This window comes from Octopus sinensis, unplaced genomic scaffold (assembly GCF_006345805.1).
Source record: "Octopus sinensis unplaced genomic scaffold, ASM634580v1 Contig11636, whole genome shotgun sequence".
In the NCBI taxonomy this organism is placed as follows: Eukaryota; Metazoa; Mollusca; class Cephalopoda; order Octopoda; family Octopodidae; genus Octopus; species Octopus sinensis.
The window spans coordinates 10,001-32,500 of NW_021832416.1; the positions used below are offsets into that span (position 1 = coordinate 10,001).

Below are 22,500 nucleotides of genomic sequence, written 5' to 3' on the forward strand. Positions count from 1 at the left end.
GACAGACAGACAGACATGCATACATACATATATACATACACACATACAAACATATGCACACTGATGCACACGCATGTGCACAAACAAACAAACAAACAAAAAGAACGCAGCTCTGATAGTTAACAGAGTCAAAGACTACTCAAAAGGTTGTCAGACGCAACGAAAATTTTAGAAAAAATAAATAAGCAAATGAGTGGGAATCGAACTGGGGAGTGTGTTAAATAATAAGGCGCTAATGACTCTCCCCAGACACAACAAAATATGCTTCAACACACGAATTCACATAAAGAATCTTGCAAACCAAATACAAAAACGAAATATATAGAGAAAGATGGAGAGAGAGAGGGGGGGTAGATAGATAGATAGATAGATGATAGATAGATAGATAGATGATAGATAGATAGATATATATAGAGGGAGAGAGAGAGACAGACAGACGGACAGACAGACAGACAGAGACAGACATACAGACAGACAGACAGACAGAGGGGGAACAACTTGATTTAAATCTCTGAGCGAGAGATATGCAGTTCTGGATAGTAATGTTTATATGCCAACAGATCCCTAGCCGATTACCCCCAACAAATACCAGATAAACCACCCACACCCAGATATGTCTCTGAAAACAATAACCCTCTGCTTGGAGGAGCTACGGTTCCCCAGCGCTGACTGTGTATCTCTTCCAGGTGGTGCTATTAAATTACACATAACCTGAGTCAACTACAGCCGAAACTTATCTAAGTAATCTAATCTATGCTGTAACCTTTTAATCAAAGCATGACAACTTAGGTAGAGGCTGATATTTTAACATTTCTGATGGTCTTAAGTATAAAAAAAATTATTGAAGATTTGTGGCTGTGTGGTAAGTAGCTTGCTAACCAACCACATGGTTCCGGGTTCAGTCCCACTGCGTGGCATCTTGGGCAAGTGTCTTCTACTATAGCCTCGGGCCGACCAAAGCCTTGTGAGTGGATTTGGTAGACGGAAACTGAAAGAAGCCCGTCGTATATATATATATATGTATGTATGTATGTATGTGTGTGTATATGTTTGTGTGTCTGTGTTTGTCCCTCTAGCATTGCTTGACAACCGATGCTGGTGTGTTTACGTCCCCGTCGCTTAGCGGTTCGGCAAAAGAGACCGGTAGAATAAGTACTGGGCTTACAAAGAATAAGTCCCGGGGTCGATTTGCTCGACTAAAGGCGGTGCTCCAGCATGACCGCAGTCAAATGACTGAAACAAGTAAAAGAGCAAAAAGAGTAACTACATTCAGAGTATGTCTATAAGCTATTGTGTTTAGACCTGGTTTTTATAAAGCATATCCGAAATTAGAAAAATCAAAAATCTGCAAGAAGCTCGGTCCCATGAGTATCGGATAATGGATTTTCAACTGTCTAAAGAAACTGATTGCGGTGATCGTAGTTTTGACGGTGATTGTGGTGAAAGCAGAGACAGTGTTGATGATGACGATGGTCGAAATATGTATGGGAGGAGGATAAAATAGTATCTCTTATGTTTTGATTTGGGCGTTGGTTTGGGAAATTGGGCGATTTTCAGCATGCGTGTATATGGGGTGGAAATGAGCTGCTTGGCGGAGGTCTGCGCACTCCGATTGCTTTTCTAGTTTTATTTTGTTTTATAATAAGCTTGCTTCCAAACCACATGGTTCCGGGTTCAGTCCCACTGCGTGGCACCTTGGACAAGCGACTTCTACTATAGCCTCGAGCCGACCAAAGCCTTGTGAGTGTATCTGGTAGACGGAAACTGAAAGAAGCCTGTTGTATATATATATATGTATATATATATATATATATATACATATGTTTGTATGTGTGTGTGTATGTGTGTGTGTGTTTGTGTGTGTGTGTGTGTGTGTTTGTGTGTGTGTGTGTGTTTTTTTTTGTCCCACTCCATCGCTTGACAACCAATGCTGGTGTGTTTACGTCCCCGTAACTTACCAGTTCGGCAAAAAGGACCGACAGAATAAGAACTGGGCTTACAAAGAATAAGTCCTGGAGTCGATTTGCTCGACTAAAGGCGGTGCTCCAGCATGGCCGCAGTCAACTGACTGAAACAAACAAAAGAATAAAAGAAGAAATTTATATATATATATATTATATATATATATATATATATATATATATATATATATATAGATAGATAGATAGATAGATAGATAGATAGATAGATAGATAGATAGATAGATATATATATATATATATATATATAATATATATATATAAACACACACATTCGTAGATAGATAGATAGATAGATAGATAGATAGATAGATATGTATGTATGTATGTAGTATGTATGTATGTATGTATGTAGGCATGTAGGCAAGCAAGTGGGTAGACAGTCAGACAGATGGGTGTGTATGATTGTATAATGGAATTTTAATAAAAATTACATCGCAATAGATTCATTATAATCATTAAAAATACACGTGCGCTGTTATATTTACTTTATCATTATTTTATAAGAGTAATTGTTTTTTGGCTGGCATCAAAAATGATAGTAGAATAGTTAACGCATCAGTGGACACTCCTTGCGATATTTGGTCCAACAATTAATATTCTGAGCTCAAGTCAAGCCGAGGTCAACATCGTCTTTTGATTTTTGGGGGCCTGATAAAATAATGTACCGGTTTAATACTAACCTCGATGCTATCAAGCCCCGTCCCACAAACATGCTGGCATTGTGCCCAAATTAAAACAAGTATTAAGTATCAGTAATTTCCATCGTACATTTATTATTTAATCACAGGCGTGGCTGTGTCAACTACAAGGTTCCGGGTTCAGTCCCATTGCAAGTATCTTCTACTATATCCCAGGGCCGACCAAAGCCTTGTGAGTGAATTTGGTAGACGGAAACCGAAGGAAGCCTGTCGTTTATATAAATGTATGTGTGTGTGTGTGTGTCTTCGTATCTGTGTTTATCCTCACCCACACCGCTTGACAACCGGTATTGGTTTGTTTACGTCCCCGAAGTCAGCGGTTCGGCAAAAATAAACCGATATAACATGTACTAGGCTTAAAGTACTGGGATCGATTCATTCAACTAAAAATACTTCAAGACGGTGCCCCAGCATGGCCGCAGTCTAATGACCGAAACAGATAAAAGAAAAGATAAAATATAGGATTGTGATGGCTACAGTAACACTTATGTGTTATATTTAAACAATCATATACACTTTATTGTATATATTCTATATGTTACATGCTTTATGCAATATCCAGTTTTGTTTATAAGTCTGACAATAGAAGATGGCTTAACTGTTAATGTCGGTTAGCATTCTGAAACAAAACATAACTTAAAAGATAAGATATGTTGGGTTGCCTTGATAAGTAAGACAGGGATTTTGTAACATGATCGAGCACGACCTGAGAATGTGTGTACAACGTAATTTTAATGGCGTATACACATGAATCGAAAGCGAATTATACAATATAGCTTTAATACAAGTAACCAGCTCTTATTTTCATATGAAAAATTCCAAATAATTTAGAATACAAACATAATATATATTTATTTCTTCATTCAATATATTTATTTGTAATATTTCACTTGTTTTATCTTTATTTTTGAATATTCATCCAACAAATAGCTTCTTATGGCCAACATTGTACAAGTATTTTGTAGTTTTGGATAAGATCGAATAGAGTTTTAATAAGAATTCCTTTCATTGGTCTATATTTTCAGAGAAACTAGACCGAACTGAAACAGAAAAACACGACCTGGCCGAAGTTCTACAAACGATGTTCCCACATTTCTTTAATGCTACAGACGATTTAACTTTGGACCAGGTTTTAGGACATCTGAAAAATACACTGGAAATCAACGATGTAAGGAATAATTCTCACTACTCGCAGAAGACTCCGAAATCTAACGCTAGCGATTCAACACATTCTCCTACTTTAATTATGGGTATACCTCATCATAACATCAATGCTACTGTTTTGAAAGAGAAACAAGAACTGCTCTTGGACATGTGGAAACAGCTTTCGAAATCTTTAAAAGACCATGAGAATATTCTAAAACTTATCAAAACTTCTCAAATTATGCTACGGAGATTTTCTACTTCAAGTAATCAATCGATCATCAAAGACAAATCGAAAAAATATTCATCGAATCATTTCTCTGGACAAAGCGGAGGGTCGGAAGAAGTAGATACCCTCGAAGAAGAACACAATGTACTCTTTGAGGTGACTCATATATTTCATCTGACCAGTATAACTATATTATCTATCCTGCTATTTGAGGTAAGTCCACCAACAATCTGCATTTGGGAATTCATTTCATAAATTCGTATTTTTTACGAGATTTTTCTTTTTTATCCAATTGAATATTTTTGAATACACTATGACCATGTGCTAGTTTGGCGATGAGATGAAGAATTTCGCTTCTCAAGCACGTCCTTCGGATTCAGTCCCACTGCACGGCACCTAGGGTGTCTTATACTATAGTTCTGAGCCGACTAATGCAAAAGACCGACATATGTATACATAGCAAGGCAGTGCTCTAGCATGACCATTGTTTAGTGGCTGGAACCAGTCAAAGATTCAAAGAATATGCAATACTTTGCTGTAGCTTGTTTAGCTGTTGTCTAAATCTGGTATTGCAGAAGTACTCTATCTTCCTTTTATCTTTTACTTATCTCCTTCGTTGGAATGTGGCCTTACAGGGACATCACTTTGAAGGGTTTAGTCGAGCAAATCGAGCCCAGTACTTAACTCTTATGCCTGGTACTTCTTCAGTCAGTTTCTTTTGCAGAACCGCTAAAATACAAGAACGTAAACAAAGCAACACAGTTTGTCAAATGATGGTGAAGATAAACACAAACACAAACACGCGCATACATATGCATTCATATATACCATTGGCTTCCACACAGTTTCCCTGTGCCAAATTCGCTCACAAGGCATTCGTCGACCCGGAGCTATAGTAAACGACATTTGCACAAGGTACCGTGCAGTGGGGCTGAAGCATCCATGGGGTTGCAAAGTGAGCCTATTAATAACCATGCCTACGCCTCGTACATAATTTTTCTCAGCCTGGGGATAATTTCATAATTCTATAATTGTGATTGAGATCGTTTTTATCCTATCATGCCATCCTATGTCTGCAATATTGTGACATCCGAAAGCTGTGTACATAACTTAGATGACTTAGATGTTTCGTCTCAAAGATTGGCCCAAGCCATGACAAACTTAATAGCACCACCTGATAGGATCTGTTAAGTCATTTTAAAGTCAACTTTGAGGTACGGTATCATGGCCCATTCAAGTAGGGAGCTGTTGATGACAGATGTATCCAGGTACATGTATCCAGGCTTATGTGGTATCCCTTGAAGACATTTGTTCAGGTTTTGTTTGATATCTTTTTCGTTTTTTTTTTGTGATAATATTAAATGGAGCAGAGCCTGTTGAGGAAAAGAAACTGTTGCAATGAATTTGCGTTGTGAGCCTGAATTGTGTAAGGGACGTATGGCAAGTGACCCTGGCACAAATTCTGTTTGATTCCAATTGTTTGGAAATTAGAACTTGGAAACATTCTGTCAATTCTCAGAATTTTCGAATTTTACAATTGGGGAATCAGTTAATTTGCTTAATGAGTTTAATTGAGTTAGTTCATTATAAAATATGTTTGAGGTTAAATGCGAAATAATGAGAAAGTAAAACGAACACCAGACTGAATCAGGATTATTGTACTTGGATTCTGAATGAGTACTGTACTTTTTCTTTTCGTTCTTGCAATGCCTCAGTATTGTCGGAATCCCTGAAAGATGAACTCAATCAACCAGGGTGACTTGGTCGACTTGACACACAACCTAAAGATAATTCTGTTGCCCCAGCGACGTATTCATACTTGCAGAACGCTATTATTTCATTTTAAATTAAGGCGGCGAGCTGGCAGAAACGTTAGCACGCCGGGCGAAATGCGTAGCCGTATTTCGTCTACTGCTACGTTCTGAGTTCAAATTCCGCCGAGGTCGACTTTGCCTTTCATCCTTTCGGGATCGATTAAATAAGTACCAATTACGCACTGGGGTCGATATAATCCGTTTGTCCGTCCTTGTTTGTCCACTCTGTGTTTAGCCCTTTGTGGGTAGTAAAGAAATAGAAATAGGTATTTCGTCTGCCGTTACGTTCTGAGTTCAAATTCCGCCGAGTTCGACTTTGCCTTTCATCCTTTCGGGGTCGATTAAATAAGTACCAGTTTCGCACTGGGGTCTATATAATCGACTTAATCCGTTTGCCCGTCCTTGTTTGTCCCCTCTGTGTTTAGCACTTTGTGGGTAGTAAAGAAATAGAAATAGGTATTTCGTCTGCCGTTCCGTTCTGAGTTCAAATTCCGCTCTGAGTTCAAACTGGAAAAATTTGAAACCATTATTTCATTTCGGATTGATTTCATATGTTGACTCACGACCGAGTATTCATTTATTAATATGAGGTAGACGTACAAGGCGATGAGGAAAAGTTTTAGCGGCATTTCGTCCAACCTTACCTTCTGAGTTCAAATTCCGCCGGGGTCGACTTTGCCTTTCATTCTTTCCAAGTCGATAAAATAAAGTACCAGTAGAACACTGGGGGGGGGGCGATATAACCGACTCATTCCCTCTCCCGAAATCGCTGGCCTTGTGACAAAATTTGAAACCTAACTCTCATATCTTCCCACAATGATTTCAAACGGAAATCGAGACTGTACCGTTCCTTACTCCACTGGAAACTGACACAAGATCATGGCCTTACTTCACCGGAACTTCACTTTGCCACTCTGCAATATTAAAATAGAACTTATGAACATTCTTGCCTATTCTTGTTTGTTTTGATCAACAATTACAAATGTTGCAATAATTTATTTCTCCTGTTAACACATTAAAACTTATACTTAATATTTGCTGCAATATCCGGTTTTTAACATAGTTTCTGAAGCTTGCAGACAGAATAAAGATACCAAAACATTTTTAGGACACAACAATGCTGCTAAAATATGACATTGTCAGATAATGTATAAAAATTAGTTGATAAAATTGGAGAATTGCCCCCAAAATTGTTCACTTCTATTGCCAAATTATAACAGTTGTTATTAAAATAGAGTTTTTTTATTCTTCCAACAACTTGTCTATATATGTTTTTACGCTTGAAATCTTTTCTGCTATTCACTCACTCAGTTATTATTGCTTTTGCTATCGTTGTTGTTGCTGCTGTTGTCATTGTATTATTGTCGTCATCATCATCGTTGTTGTTGCTGTTATTGTTGTACTTACAATTATTATTCTCCATCTCTCGCCGTAAATCTTCTCCTCTCCCATCGTCTTCTTACAATATGCAATATAAGAGGATTAAACATAAGAAAAATACTCGAAAGATTTCTGAGGCAGAAAACAAAAATACGACTATAAAGGATGGAATATCAATCAGTTTCCATCAACCGACGAAATTTCAACGATGACAAAATTGGTGCAGAAACAGAAACACCAGTAAAATGTCCAGAAGTCAGCCTTACTCAACGGAAAAAGGGACAGTAATACTGGTCATCGGTATGTAGGAGGATGAGGGCGCGTGGCTTAGTGGTTAGGGCATTCGGCTCATGATCGTAAGGTTGTGAGTTCGATTCCCGGCGACGCGTTGTGTCCTTGAGCAAGACACTTTATTTCACGTTGCTCCAGTCCACTCAGCTGGCAAAAATGAGTTGTACTTGTATTTCAAAGGGTCAGCCTTGTCACTCTCTGTGTCACGCTGATTATCCCCGAGAACTACGTTAAGGGTACACGTGTCTGTGGAATGCTCAGCCATTTACACGTTAATTTCACGAGCAAGCTGTTCCGTTGATCGTATCAGCTGGGACCCTCGTCGTCGTAACCGGCGGAGTCTTTTAAAATGTAGGAGGGCAGTTTTTCTTATGTCGTAACAAAGAAGAAATTTCTATCAAAAGAAACGGAAAGAAACCATAATTTTTAACAACGAGTTACAAAAGATATTGTAATAAGGGACAACCGTAAAAAAACGGAGAGAAACACTACTATAGTCTTTAGCTACAAGAAACAAACATCAGTTTCAGTTGACGCTGGAAAGAAACCAAATTTAACCCGAGTAGCAATAAGAGAAATAGCTGTTATATATTGTACAGTATCTTATAACTGTGTTGAGTCAAAGTTATAAAAACTGATAAAAAAAACTTTTTTAAGCACATTTAATATTATCTAAGTTTATAATGCGGTGAGCTGGCAGAATCGTTTGCACGCCAGACAAAATACTTAGCGGCATGTCGTCTGTTTTTACGTTCTGGGGTCAGATGCTGCCGGGGTCGACTTTGCCTTTCATCCTTTCGAGGTGGATAAAATAAGTACCAGTTGATACCAGTCAAGCACTGGGATCGTTTTAATTGACTTCGTCCTTCCCAGAAAATTGCTGACATTGTGCTAATATTTAGAACCAATATTATCTAAAGGTGTGAAGGCGGCGAGCTGGCAGAACCGTTAGTACGCCGGGCGAAATGCGTAGCCGTATTTTGTCTGCCGTTACGTTCTGAGTTCAAATTCCGCCGAGGTCGACATTGCCTTTCATCCTTTCGGGGTCGATAAATTAAGTACCAGTTACGCACTGGGTCGATATAATCGACTTAATCCGTTTGTCTCTCCTGGTTTGTCTCCTCTGTGTTTAGCCCCTTGTGGGTAGTAAAGAAATAGGTATTTCGTCTCCCGCTACGTTCTGAGTTCAAATTCCGTCGAAGTCGACTTTGCCTTTTATCCTGTCGGGGTTGATAAATTAAGTACCAATTACGCACTGGGGTCGATATAATCGACTTAATCCGTTTGTCTGTCCTTGTTTGTCCCCTCTGCGTATAACCCTTTGTGGGCAATAAAGAAATAGGAAATGTTAGCACGCCTCGCAAATGCTTAGCAGCAAATTATACCGAAGTCGACTTTGCCTTTCATCCTTTCAAATTCGATAAACAAAAAAGTGCTAGTTGACTACTGGTGTCGATGTAATCAATTTACCCCACACACACTTCACCGGACTTGCTGGCCTTGTGCCAAAATTTGAAACGAATATTATCTAAAGTTATTATACACTTTTCAACGAACAACGCGTCAATCTTCAAACAATTAACCTCGGATCCGGCAGCAATTAGCTAACGGTACATTACTCAGCCTCGACGACAACTAATAATGTTCAAAATAATAGATTATTTGCTTTTCACATTTCCTATATATTATAGTAATAATTTCTAACATAGATGCAAGACCAGAAATTCAGGGAGAATATATTAGGGCTTAGACTTACCTCGGTAATTAATTGGTATTTTATTTCATCGTCAACGGAAGGGCGGAAGGTAAAACTGACCTTGACGTCCAGCCAGCAAGTTCGAAGAAGAAAAATAGACCCATTGCTCATTTTATCACTGGTACATCGACCCCAGTGTTCAACTGGTACTCATTTTATCGACACCAAAAGGATGAACGACAAAGTCAACCTCGGCTGAATTTGAACTCGGACCGTAAAGACGAACGAAATGCCGCTAAGCATTTTGCCTGGCGTGCTCATGATCCTGCCACCTCACTGCCTTGTTCCGTTACCATATTATAATCCCTTCTATAACAGGCACAAGGTCTGAAATTGATTTAAGGTAGGGAAGGAGTAGGTCGATTACATCGGCCCCCGTCCTCGACTGATACTTATTTCATTGACTCTCAAAGGATGAAAGGCAAACTCGATTTCTATGGAATTTGAACCCAGGGCGTAGACAAGGACGAAATGCCGCTAAACGATAATAATTCTTTCTATTATAGGAACAAGGGCTGAAATTTTGCAAGAAGAGGTAGTGAATTAAATCGATCCCAGCGCTTAACTGGTATTTTTTTATATCAACCTCGAAAAGATGGAAGGTAAAGTCGAATTTGAGATCGGTAAAATAAAGTACCAACCAAGTAGTAAAGTACTTGCCATTTCCCTTCCTTAAATTTCAGGTCTTAGACATTTGTTAGAAACAATAAGTTGTCCTTTTATTTAGCCATTGAGAGCAACTATACGACATCCTTCAAGCATAAAATATGTAATCTTAAGACCAGGAGATTTATATAACCTGTGCAGTAGGGCAAACAAGTTACTATAAAAACGATTGGACATCGTGGACGTTATTCGAGGTGGGCGCTGAAAGGTTTCTGGCTTTAAGGGTACCGCGAAAGGCCTGGTTGGAAGCCCAACCTTCTGAGTTCTTTTATAGGGCTTGGAAAAACTGAAGGACCGCTGCAATAAGTGTGTGAACCTGAGAGGGGAATATGTTGAATAAAATCATAATTAGCTGTTCCTCATGTATTTTCTTTTACTCAAAACCAGGAACTTTTCAGCACCCCCTCGTAGTTACAAAATATAACGACCACGTTATATTTTATTAATATAAATAGGATTGGAAATCCTATATAGGATTTTCCACCCGCACAGTCGTAAGAACCTACAAATTTGGCTGGATTAGAGCACCCGACACTTCTATTTGCTTGCTACTGCTCGTACAGGACCTTCTGATGTACTTACATGTTCGTCAACTTTGGGCAAGAGAAAACAGCCCTCGTTCTCTGACACTCCTCCTTCAGCATCTTACAATACTTTGTAATTTTCTTCCTGCCGCATCTTTCTCGTTCTTAGATTGAACTCGTACTTCCTTCTCTGATATGTTTATATTTTCTGGGTCGTTGCAGAGACCTCTAGATCGGTGAGTTTAATGCTATTAATGTTCCTCGTGAACATCTGCAAGTCAATATCTCCTAGAAGTATATGAACAGAGCTGTTGTTTTGCTTTATTTTACCGACCTTCAGGGGATGAAAAACAAAGTTGACCCATGCAGGAATTGAACTCAGACAGCAGAGAGTCGGAAGAAATGCTGCAAAGCATTTTATTGACGATTTAATTATTCTGCCACGTCGCTGAACACATTACCTAAGGACCATATTTCAACACTGTTCTCGCATCATGTGTGCGTACATGTGTGTGTATCTATGTATATATATACATATATATATATACATGTATGTAAGTTTATGCAAATGTGCATATGCATATGCATACATATGTATGTATATATGTACACACACACCACACATACACATATTTGTAATTTGTTATTTGTTTTCACAGTATAGGCGCAGGAGTGGCTGTGTGGTAAGTAGCTTGTTTACCAACCACATGGTTCCGGGTTCAGTCCCACTGCGTGGCACCTTGGGCAAGTGTCTTCTACTATAGGCCGGGCCGACCAAAGCCTTGTGAGTCGATTTGGTAGACGGAAACTTAAAAGAAGCCCGTCGTATATATGTGTATATATATATATATATGCGTGTGTTTGTTTGTGTGTCTGTGTTTGTCCCCTAGCATTGCTTGACAACCGATGCTGGTGTGTTTATGTCCCCGTTACTTAGCGGTTCGGCAAAAGAGACCGATAGAATAAGTACTGGGCTTACAAAAAGAATAAGTCCCGGGGTCGAGTCGCTCGATTAAAGGCGGTGCTCCAGCATGGCCGCCGCAGTCAAATGACTGAAACGAGTAAAAGAGAGTAAAAGAGTAAAAGAGAGTGTGTAAGAAGCGATGTTAGTTGATTACAGATAGAAAGACATAACCACGGAGGAGGAAGATCTTACAAAATTTCATTGGCGAAAAACACGTTTCGATAGTGTGGAAAATACGATGCTGTTTCCAGTTGAAAAATAAATCGATACATACCAATAATACATAGCTATAACAGTTCAAATTTGACCTGGACGTGTGATACATTTTCATACCACCATAAGGAAATTTTAAATAAAATCGATATTGTTCAATCATTTTCCTGAGTCTAGGTTGTTAGCTACACAGTTTCATTTTTCATACATGTAGTTTTGAAGGCAGGTAGCTAAGTAGATAGGTGGGTTCTTTGCTGGATCATTGCTGAATTGCTTGCTACGTAATTTGTTTACTTTCTAAATATTATCAGAGAATATTTTTTTCGGATATTATCATTATTATCATTATTATTATTATTATTAACTTAGGAATTTTATGTCGGTGATTATCTATTAATATCACTCTACGAATGCAAGTAGTAATCAACAATTAAACCTGATGAGAGCACGCACACATATATACTTACTTACTCTCAGTATAGATATATATATATATAAACGCTTACATGCAACATGCAACATATATATACGCGTCCATACGAACGTACACACGCACATGCAAACACATGAACATAAACTACTTAAGAAAGAGTCATATAATGGTAGAGATCAGAGTAATATATGCAAATATATGTGCATATGTGTGTGTATGTGTGAATGTGTTAACATATATATATATATATATATATAGAGAGAGAGAGAGAGAGAGAGAGAGAGAGAGATTAGAAACAGGTATTTATAGAATACACTTCGTAGTGCTCAAGAGATTTAAACTTGAGCAGGTAGAGGAGTAAATGTAAATGCCTAACTTGATTGCCCTAACATTTTATCCTATATATATATATATATATATATATATATATATATAATATGTAGGGAAAGTTTACGAAAAAACCAAAAGACGAAGACAAGTGGTGTACAAAACAAACAGATGTATTAGTATAACGCTCAGGAATAGAAAAAGTCTTTTACGTTTCGAGCCTACGCTCTTCTACAGAAAAGGACACAGAAAAAACAAGGAGAGAAACAAGGAGAGAAAAAGAAATGTGTGTAGTGGCTAACGAAACACACACACACACACACACACACACACACACACGGCGTGCCATGGGTAAATTGTCACCATTTGATATTCTTTTATTTCGCGCATGCGCATTGTCTGGCTTTGATTTTGTTGACTACACAGTATAGTAGGGTCAGTTGGGCACCGTCTGTGATAAAAACAGCACCATGATGCAATTCACTCTGCCAGAAATTTGGGAACGACGGAACGACATCCTGTACTGCTTGGCATTCGCCTCAGAGTGTTTGGGTTCAATCTGAAAACAGTGCAGAGAATTCGGAAAGAGTTGGATGAGTCTAATGATGATTACGAAGGCACGGCATCTCGAATAACTCACTCTTATCCTTCTTATAATAAAGAACTTCTGAATTTGTTGGTGAGATTCAGGCCATGATTGACAACGATCCCTCCATGCCAATCACGCCCATCGCCAGGGTCATGGGAGTGTCTGAGTTTCTTATCCGGTAGGTAGTGCGTGCAAACATTCGGTATTCTACATACAAGGTGAGAAAGGGCCAATTTTTATCCCAAGCCATCAAGGACAAGAGGGAAGACCGTGCTACGAAGCTTTTGAATAAAATCAAGCATCCCTTCCAACCAAACACGCTTTGGTTTTGCTCAGACGAGAAAAATTTCTGCTAGGGTCAGATGGTGAGCACACAGGACAACCGTTGGCTTACCGTGTCCCCAAAACATGTACTGAGAGTGATAAAAATCAAACATCCAGTCAACATCATGGTGCTTGGAGTGATCACTAGTGATGGCCACGTTATGCCTCCATTCATCTTCCCACACGGCTTCAGACTCAACACGAAGGCCTACATCAAGTGTCTGCAGATGGTAGTGCAGCCCTGGGTCAAGAGAGTGGCTGCTAGAACACCCTATGTCTGCCAACAGGACTCTGCACTATGCAACACATGCAGGAGAACCCAGTCATGGCTGTCAGACAATTTGTGCAACCACATCACCCCTAACATCTGGCCACCTAACTCCCCACACTGCAACCCCTTTATTATTATGGGTGGCGCGTTACTGAGCCAGAGAGCAACAAAACTCCTTGTAACAGCAAAGATGAATTGAAGGCAAGGATTATAGCAGCATTCAGCAACTTAAACACGGAGACTGTCCAGAAGAGTTGGAGGCCGTGTTTGAAGCCAATGGCGATTTTCTTGAATAAATTTACTCCTTAGTATTTCAAGATGATATTTATGTAATTTTGGCAAATATATCTCTTAAAATGAGATGTCAGAGTTATTTTCATTTTTGCGTAATTTAGGCGACAATTATCCACCGCACCCTATATATATATATATATATATATATCTATATATATATATATATATATATATATATATATATATATATATACATATATATATATAGAGAGAGAGAGAGAAAAACAGACAGACAGACAAACAGACAGACAGACAGACAGATGTAGATAAGATATAATATACGTATATATATATATATATATATATATAACACACACACACACACACACACACACCACACACATATATATATATATATATATATATATATATATATATATATATATCTATATATATATGATAGCTTTACAAACAAATGAGAAGAATTCAGTATCCGAATTTGAGTAAACTTATTGTGCACACTACTTCAGGCTACGTTGTATTTCATTACTCAGATAAATAAAACAACGCTCTCTTCTTTTCTTTATTTTTTCTCTTTTATTTCCAACATCAGAAATAATTATATAACGAATAGTCAACCACACCTTTTTATTACACAAATATATATATCAGTGCCACTTCATAATTAAATTATTAATTAATATTATTTTCCTGGTGCATTTTATGCATTTTTAATGAATCATTTACTACAGCGGCATCTACCAATGGCGAAGGCTTTGTTTCTGCTAAGAAAGCCTAATAAAGCAAAAACCATGGCAGTTGCTTCCTTTGTTTGTTGGTCAAAGAGTAATGTTAACTATCGCCATCAAATCATTTTCAATGTTATTTTCTACTCTAGGCACAAGGCCCGAAATTTTGGGGGAGGGGGCCAGTCGATTACATCGACACCAGTACACAACTGGTACTTAATTTATCGACCCCGAAAGGATGAAAGACAAAGTCGACCTCGGCGGAATTTTAACTCAGAACGTAGCGGCAGACGAAATACCTCTTTCTTTACTACCCACAAGGGGCTAAACACAGAGAGGACAAACAAGGACAGGCAAACGGATTAAGTCGATAACATCGATCCCAGTGCGTAACTGGTACTTTATTTATCGACAACAGAATATCACCATTTAAATTTTTAAATATCCTGTAAAATATAGTAAAACCGGTTCCGATAATTGATCTCTTCACCTTAGGGAATCTTTTATCTCAACCAGTGGAAAAGGAGTTCATGAGTTCATATACTAAAAGACGTGCCCTGTTTCCCCTACACTTTATCTATACGCGCAGTCAAACATGTTTCCTGGTGGCGGGGTTCCAGGCCTATGCAAACATTTTGTATATTTTTAGTTTTTATGATTATCATTAAAAGAGTATTTGCACTTTTTGTGGAACGAATTTTATTTGCACGGTAACTTGCGGAATTAATCTACAGTGTAAATAGAGGACCAATTACACACATACATCAATACACGCGCGCGCATGTGTGTGCGTATGTTTGTGTGTGGTCGTAACCGGTCAGGAAGTGACCTTTGGTTTCGCTCCTATAAGGTTCTTAGCGGTAGATTCCGCTAAGAACCTTATAGTTGCGAAACCAAAGGTCACTCTCCGAACGGCCATAACCAACAACCTTTTAGATATTATTGCTCTAACTTCGGAGTGTGCTTCTTTTCGTTCGTGTTTATGAACCACTGTGTGTGTGTGTGTGCGTTCGTTTGTAAGTACGTATGTACGCATGTGAGCGTGCGTGCGTGTGCGAAAGTGTTACAATAATGAAGATTATAAAGATGAATTTAAATAAGACGTCGAGCTGGCAGAAGCGTTAACACGCCGGGCGAAATTCGTAGCCGTATTTCGTCTGCCGTTACGTTCTGAGTTCAAAAATCCGTCGAGGTCGACTTTGCCTTTCATCCTTTCGGGGATTTATAAATTAAGTACCAGTTACGCACTGGGGGTCTTTTTGGTTTGAACGGCAGTTTTTAACATAAATTCTAGGTAACTAAACAATTTTAAACTTCGTATACTGGTAGAATGTGTTTATAAACATCTTTTTCTCTTCGCTTTGAGAAAATTCTATAGTTTGTAAGATATTCGTTATTTTTTTCTTTAATTTATGCAATTTCAACCAATCAATTACGTGTATTGAGGTAAAAAAAAACATTCTGTACCGTATGAATATGTCCCTCGTTTAAGAAACAGATTGGGTTTATTTACATTTGTGAAGAAAAAAAGATATCCTTCCCCCCCCCACCCCTAACCCTAAAATAGATTAAAATGCAATAGATCGATACTAAGGTCATAATTATGGGTGACAATTTCATATGACACCTCTAGAAAATAACTGCCGTTCAAACCGAAAAGATCCCGCACTGGGGTTGATGTAATCGACTTAATCCGTTTGTCTGTCCTTGTTTGTCCCCTCTGTATTTAGCCCCTTGTGGGTAGTAAAGAAATATATAAAGATGAATTTAAATTTTTACTTTATTCCAGACATTATTGAAAGTGTTCGCAATGGGAAGGAAATTACTGAACCACAAAATCGAGGTAGGACAATTCAGGTTTTCTAACTTCATGTTTCTTCATTATTCTCATCCTTAAATAAAAATAATAAAACTTATTCTATTCTTTAAAATGCCACCTTTCTCCCGGAGCATAATTAATCAGGAATTAGATAACCTGCCGTTCATTCAGGACTCTATTGTATTCACACCCTTAGAAAAAGAAACAGTTTACGCGATTCACCTCGACATTTTTTTAAGGTTACATCTTTAACCTAGGTTGATCTGGAGCCAGTAAACCTATAATCAGAGACGTTCCAGCCGTCACAGTCCCGCCTTATTTATTCAGATGCCGTGTGTCTAGGACTGTATTATCCAATGAGTCGTTCTTCACCAAATGACACGACGAAGACTTTTGCTGCTATTTCTAATAGGTTGACCAGCTACGTTAAGACTCTCGTTGGTTTGGGGTGGGGGGAGAGAGATATTTGAGTAGTAGTAGTAGTAGTAGTAGTAGTGGTGGTGGTGGTGGTGGTGGTGGTGGTGGTGGTATTGGTGGTGGTGGTGGTGGTGATGGTGGTGGTGGTGGTGGTGGTGGTGGTGATGGTGGTGGTGGTGGTGGTGGCGGCGGCGGCGGTGGTGGTGATGGTGATGGTGGTGGTGATGGTGGTGGTGGTGGTTGTGGTGGTGGTTGTGGTGGTGGTGGTTGTAGTAGTAGTGGTGGTGGTGGTGGTGGTGTAGTAGTAGTAGTAGTGGTGGTGGTGGTGGTGGTTTTGGTAGTAGTAGTGTTGGTGGTGGTTTCGGTGGTGGTTGTGGTGGTGGTGGTGGAGTGGTGATAACAACAGAGGTAGTGGTAGACTTCGTGATGGTAACACTGCTATTGTCCTTGTCTCTTGTTGTTGGCGGAGGTCGTGGTGGGAATGGCGACGGCGGCGATTGCTAGTGCTGGCAGCTCTATTATCTGCGTGAACAATACTTTGCTAAAAGGAACAACATAATCGGTTTCAGTAAGCTGTTTTCTCGGCCCAGATTCTCAGATTCTTTCTCCTCGCTGTTATGTAGACATGACGACCTTTCACACTGTTTTTATAACACTTTCTTAACGAAAAAAAGAAAAAGAAAAAGAAAGAACGAGAGTGTTGCTTGGTGTGACGTCAGTCGCTTGCGAATCCCTTACCCCCCCCCCTCACCACCGTCACTACTGACGACACTATGCCTTACCTTAAATATGTCGAAGGAAGCGAAAAGTTAGAGACCTGTCTTATTAATGTCGTACCTGACAACTAGTTACATTAGCCAGCTTAACTTAGCTCTCATATGTGGGCGGTACTAATACTTATAAGAGTGAATGACCTGTATTTTTATTTGTTTTTAGGATTTCCATACGATCTCATGTCAGATTTTTGCAGGGTCAGACAACAGCAGGTCAAATACCGTTATAAAAGTTGTTACAAGGTTTACTCTATCAAGGAGGGTTTTTTATTTTTATTGTTTTCCACAAGTGAATGTCAGTTTTCAAGGACGACTGCGAACTAATGTCTATAATTTTGAATATTACAATTCCTTTAATTACTCAAGGAAGAGTATATCGATCAACAATAGGAGATAGAAAGACTTGCATCAGTTGAGTTGTTTTCAATTAAGGGTCACCAAACCATTAGCAGTTTTGGATCTTTTCTGTTTGAACGGCAGTTTTTAACATAATTTCTAGGTAACTAAAAAATTTTTAACTTCGTATACTGGTAGAATGTGTTTATAAAACATCTTTTTCTCTTGGCTTTATTGAGAAAATTCTATAGTTTATAAGATATTTGTTGTTGTTTTTATTTTCTTCAATTTCTGCAATTTCAACCAATCACTGACGTCTATTGAGATGAAAACATTCTGTGTCGTATGAATATGTCCCTCGTTTAAGAAACAGATTGGGTTTATTTACATTTGTGAAGAAAAAAGATACCCTCCCTCCCCACCCCTAACCCTAACCCTGACCCTAACAAACCCTAACTAACCCTAAATAACCCTAATCCTAAAAGAGACTGAAATGCAATAGATCGATTCTAGGGTCATAATTATGGGTGACAATTTCATATGACACCGCTAGAAAAAAACTGCCGTTCAAACCGAAAAGATCCCAGTTTTATCTTCCGTTCAAACAAATTCCAAATGTAATCCCAGACAATGAAGTGTTTGTATTAAACGACTCTTCGTTCTGTATTAATAAATCCAATAAGAATGCCTTCGTTTCACAAATGACAACAGTTGATCAATATATCCTAGTTTAAACAAACCTAACCAAGATGTAAAATCTCTCTGTATGCCTTATGTAAAACAAATGGTGGAGGCGCAATGGCCCAGTGGTTAGGGCAGCGGACTCACGGTCATAGGATCGCGGTTTCGATTCCCAGACCGGGCGTTGTGAGTGTTTATTGAGCGAAAACACCTAAAAGCTCCACGAGGCTCCGGCGGGGGATGGTGGTGATCCCTGCTGTACTCTTTCACCACAACTTTCTCTCTCTCTTACTTCCTGTTTCTGTTGTACCTGTATTTCAAAGGGCCGGCCTTGTCACTCTCTGTGTCACGCTGAATATCCCCGAGAACTACGTTAAGGGTACACGTGTCTGTGGAGTGCTCAGCCACTTACACGTTAATTTCACGAGCAGGCTGTTCCGTTGATTCGGATCAACCGGAACCCTCATCGTCGTAACCGGCGGAGTGCCTCCATGTAAAACAAATATTTCTATCGACGCAATTGGCTAAATCTACTTATAACTCGTATAGTTCTGTCCATTCTTTCACTAATTTTATTGAAATTAAATGGAACGTTATATGAAATATATTAAATTTATCATAAGTTAGTATCCTGATGACTGAGTATTTGGCTACTAGATTCCAATGGTCTTCGTTGTTTGCTCTGATCGAGAGAAAATTAATGGATTTTGGTTGAGTATTTCTTAATACGGAATGATTTACTGGTTCACTATTACAATTTGTTTAACTTCAAGAAGGACAAATACTTCAGGTAAAGTAATTAAAATTAAACTAAAGGAATCTTTTTATATCATGGAACGATAGTAAAAGTAAAATGGTTTTGATACTTGAAAAATGACGTTTATAAATAATACATAAGGCTGCTTCCAGTTAGATTGTGAGAAATGGTAATTTAAAACGGTGGATAGTTAAGGACAGATTTTTAAAATTTTTTACATGTTTCAGCCACTGGACCGCGGCCAGGCTGGAGTATTACCTTGAAGAATTTAGTCAAAGAAATCGACCCCAGTTTTTATTTTTTAAAACCTGGCACCTATATTATTGGTCTCTTTTTCCGAACCACTAAGTTATGGAAAATCAAAGTTATGGATACTGGTTGTTGAGTGATAGAAGGAAGGAAATAGGTGGCGAGCTGGCAGAATCGTTAGCACGCCGGACGAAATGCTTAGCGGTATTTTGTCTGCCGCTACGTTGTGAGTTCAAATTCCGCCGAGGTCGACTTTGCCTTTCATCCTTTCGGGGTCGATTAAATAAGTACCAGTTACGCACTGGGGTCGATATAATCGACTTAATCCGTTTGTCTATCCTTGTTTGTCCTCTCTGTGTTTAGCCCCTTGTGGGTAATAAAGAAATAGGTATTTCGTCTGCCGCTACGTTCTGAGCTCAAATTCCGCCGTGGTCGACTTTGCCTTTCATCCTTTCGGGGTCGATTAAATAAGTACCAGTTACGCACTGGGGTCGATGTAATCGACTTAATCCGTTTGTCTATCCTTGTTTGTCCCCTCTATGTTTAGCCCCTTGTGGGTAGTAAAGAAATAAGAAGGAGGAAAATACAACACACACACACACACACGTGAATATATGCAACGAACTTCCATACTGTTTCCGTCTACTAAATTCACTTTAGATACTCTTGCCCAAGTTGCTACGTCGTGGGACTGAACCCAAAACCGAAAACCAGTTGCAAAGCGAACTTCTTAACCATACTGTCAAGCCTATGACAAAAAGTTTCGCTTACATCACATGGGTTTCTCAAGCGGTCACCCGTCTAAATATGAATTACGCTCGACGTTGCTTAGCTTCGGTGATCAAAATGAAGAATCGGTGTATTAAGTTGTTGTTTGTTCCTTCTCGAGCCATGCCTGGCTCATAAGGGCCGGTTTCCCGGTTTCCTTGACGTATAGGTTCCCCACCTGGACGGGACGCCGGTCCGTCGCAGGTGAGGTGCAAGATGCAGGAGGAAAGAGTGAGAGAGAAAGTTGTGGCGAAAGAGTCAGCAGAAGTTCGCCATTACCTTCTGCCGGAGCCGCGTGGATCTTAGGTGTTTCGCTCATAAACACACACATCGCCCGGTCTGAGATTCGAACCCGCGATCCCTCGACCGCGAGTCCGCTGCTCTAACCACTAGGCCATGTGCCTCCACGGAGTTTTAAGTAGCAATCACACACACACGCACGCACACACACACACACACACACACACACACACACACACACACACACTATGCTCGGGTCTCTGTATATATCTACGTATTTATGAATCCATACACGGTGCAAAAAGCACTTGATCTAAAGAATAATATTGAAACATTTATGTCTGTCTGTCTGTCTGAACAATCGACATGATTGTGCTGAAAACGTAATAAAACGAAGTAGCTTTGTTCCCGAACAGGTGTTTGATGCAGCAGTGATTGTGATATCTTGGTCATTGGATGTTGCTTTTAAGGATGGTATCTGGGACCATCCCGGTTCGAACGCGGCCACCATTTTGATTATACTACTACCATGGAGAGTGATTCGAATTGTAAATAGTAAGTACACGCTTTATCTGTAACACTGATGGACACATACACATACCAACATATTTATATGAATACATCCATATGTGTGTGTGTATATATATATATCCATTTTCCTGAGCGCCTAATAATAATAATACTGTAATTGTTCCACGTGTTGTTGTTTTTTCTGTTTTCTCGTTGGATTAACCTTATATATATATATATATATTATATATATATATATATATATATATATATATATATATATATATATATATTGGCCTGCTCGCTTAGCCAGCGGGGTGGCGTCATTTGAAGGCTAAAACAATGCGAAGCGCATTGTGACCAGCGATGTGTAGCAACATCTGATAACCTGGTCGGTCACGGTGATCACGGTGATATATATATATATACATATATATATATACACACACACACACATATATATACACACACAATTATATATATATATATACACACACGCGCGCACGCACACCCAGTTATGCCTCATTTTTCGAGGACTCGCTTAATGAGACCCCGGGTGTAAAAGTTCTATTTTGCAGCTCGCTTTTGCACAGGATCCAAATTTTAAACGAAGTGCAAAAGTTTCTCCCATAACAAATGCTTCTCCATGTTACCGAGAAATTTGCAGGCGGGTACTAGTAGAAATTCTTTTAACTATGAGTATTAAATACAAGTGAATAAGTCTATGTGTAATTGTGTAAATAACATTCTATGCCCTTTAGAAAATCAATGTTTAAGGGAAAATATCGTATATCAGTGTGAAGTAATAACTAGAGATCGTAAGTATTGCTATATTAATTCATCTGCTCCTAATTGGAAATCTAGATTTTATAATCATTCTAATTCCTTAAATTTAGAAGAAAATGTAATTCTACAAATCTTAGTAAATGCATTAGGGATTTAAAGGATAAGAATATTAAGTACGATTTAAAGTCCATTATTAGTTATGCTCCATCGTATAATTTTGATAATTCTAAGTGTGATCTATGTCTCGAAAAAATTTATTTTGTAACTACTTCTAAATTAAAGCTATTGAATTTTAACGGGCAATTTACTTTAAGATGCTGCCATAAATTTAGAAAGACATTGAAATATTTCAATTATTAATTATAACTTTTTTAATTATTATATAATAAGGTTAATTCCTATAAAAGGGTTTAATGTAATGAGTAAATAGATAATTAATTAACGCGACGTACAGTATCTAGGCTTCTATTAAGCATAACGTAGAATTCTTATCTGTAATTTTATTCTTTAGTTCTCCAGCGACGTCATCAATAATTGTATATATTATTAATTATGATAATTTTTCAATTATTATATA

At 38.6% G+C, this 22,500-nt stretch overlaps 1 protein-coding gene across 1 annotated transcript in view; it reads left to right on the top strand.

Annotated features, from left to right (window-relative positions):
* LOC115229029 overlaps nt 1–22,500 on the top strand; it is a gene marked incomplete at its 3' end in the record, with an annotated part of 31,615 nt that overhangs the window by 1,284 nt on the left and 7,831 nt on the right. The window contains exons 2-4 of the mRNA XM_029799457.2: nt 3,706–4,265; nt 16,377–16,430; nt 21,044–21,182. Coding sequence (XP_029655317.1) covers nt 3,706–4,265; nt 16,377–16,430; nt 21,044–21,182 — 753 coding nt within the window. The remainder of the gene's footprint in view (nt 1–3,705; nt 4,266–16,376; nt 16,431–21,043; nt 21,183–22,500) is intronic.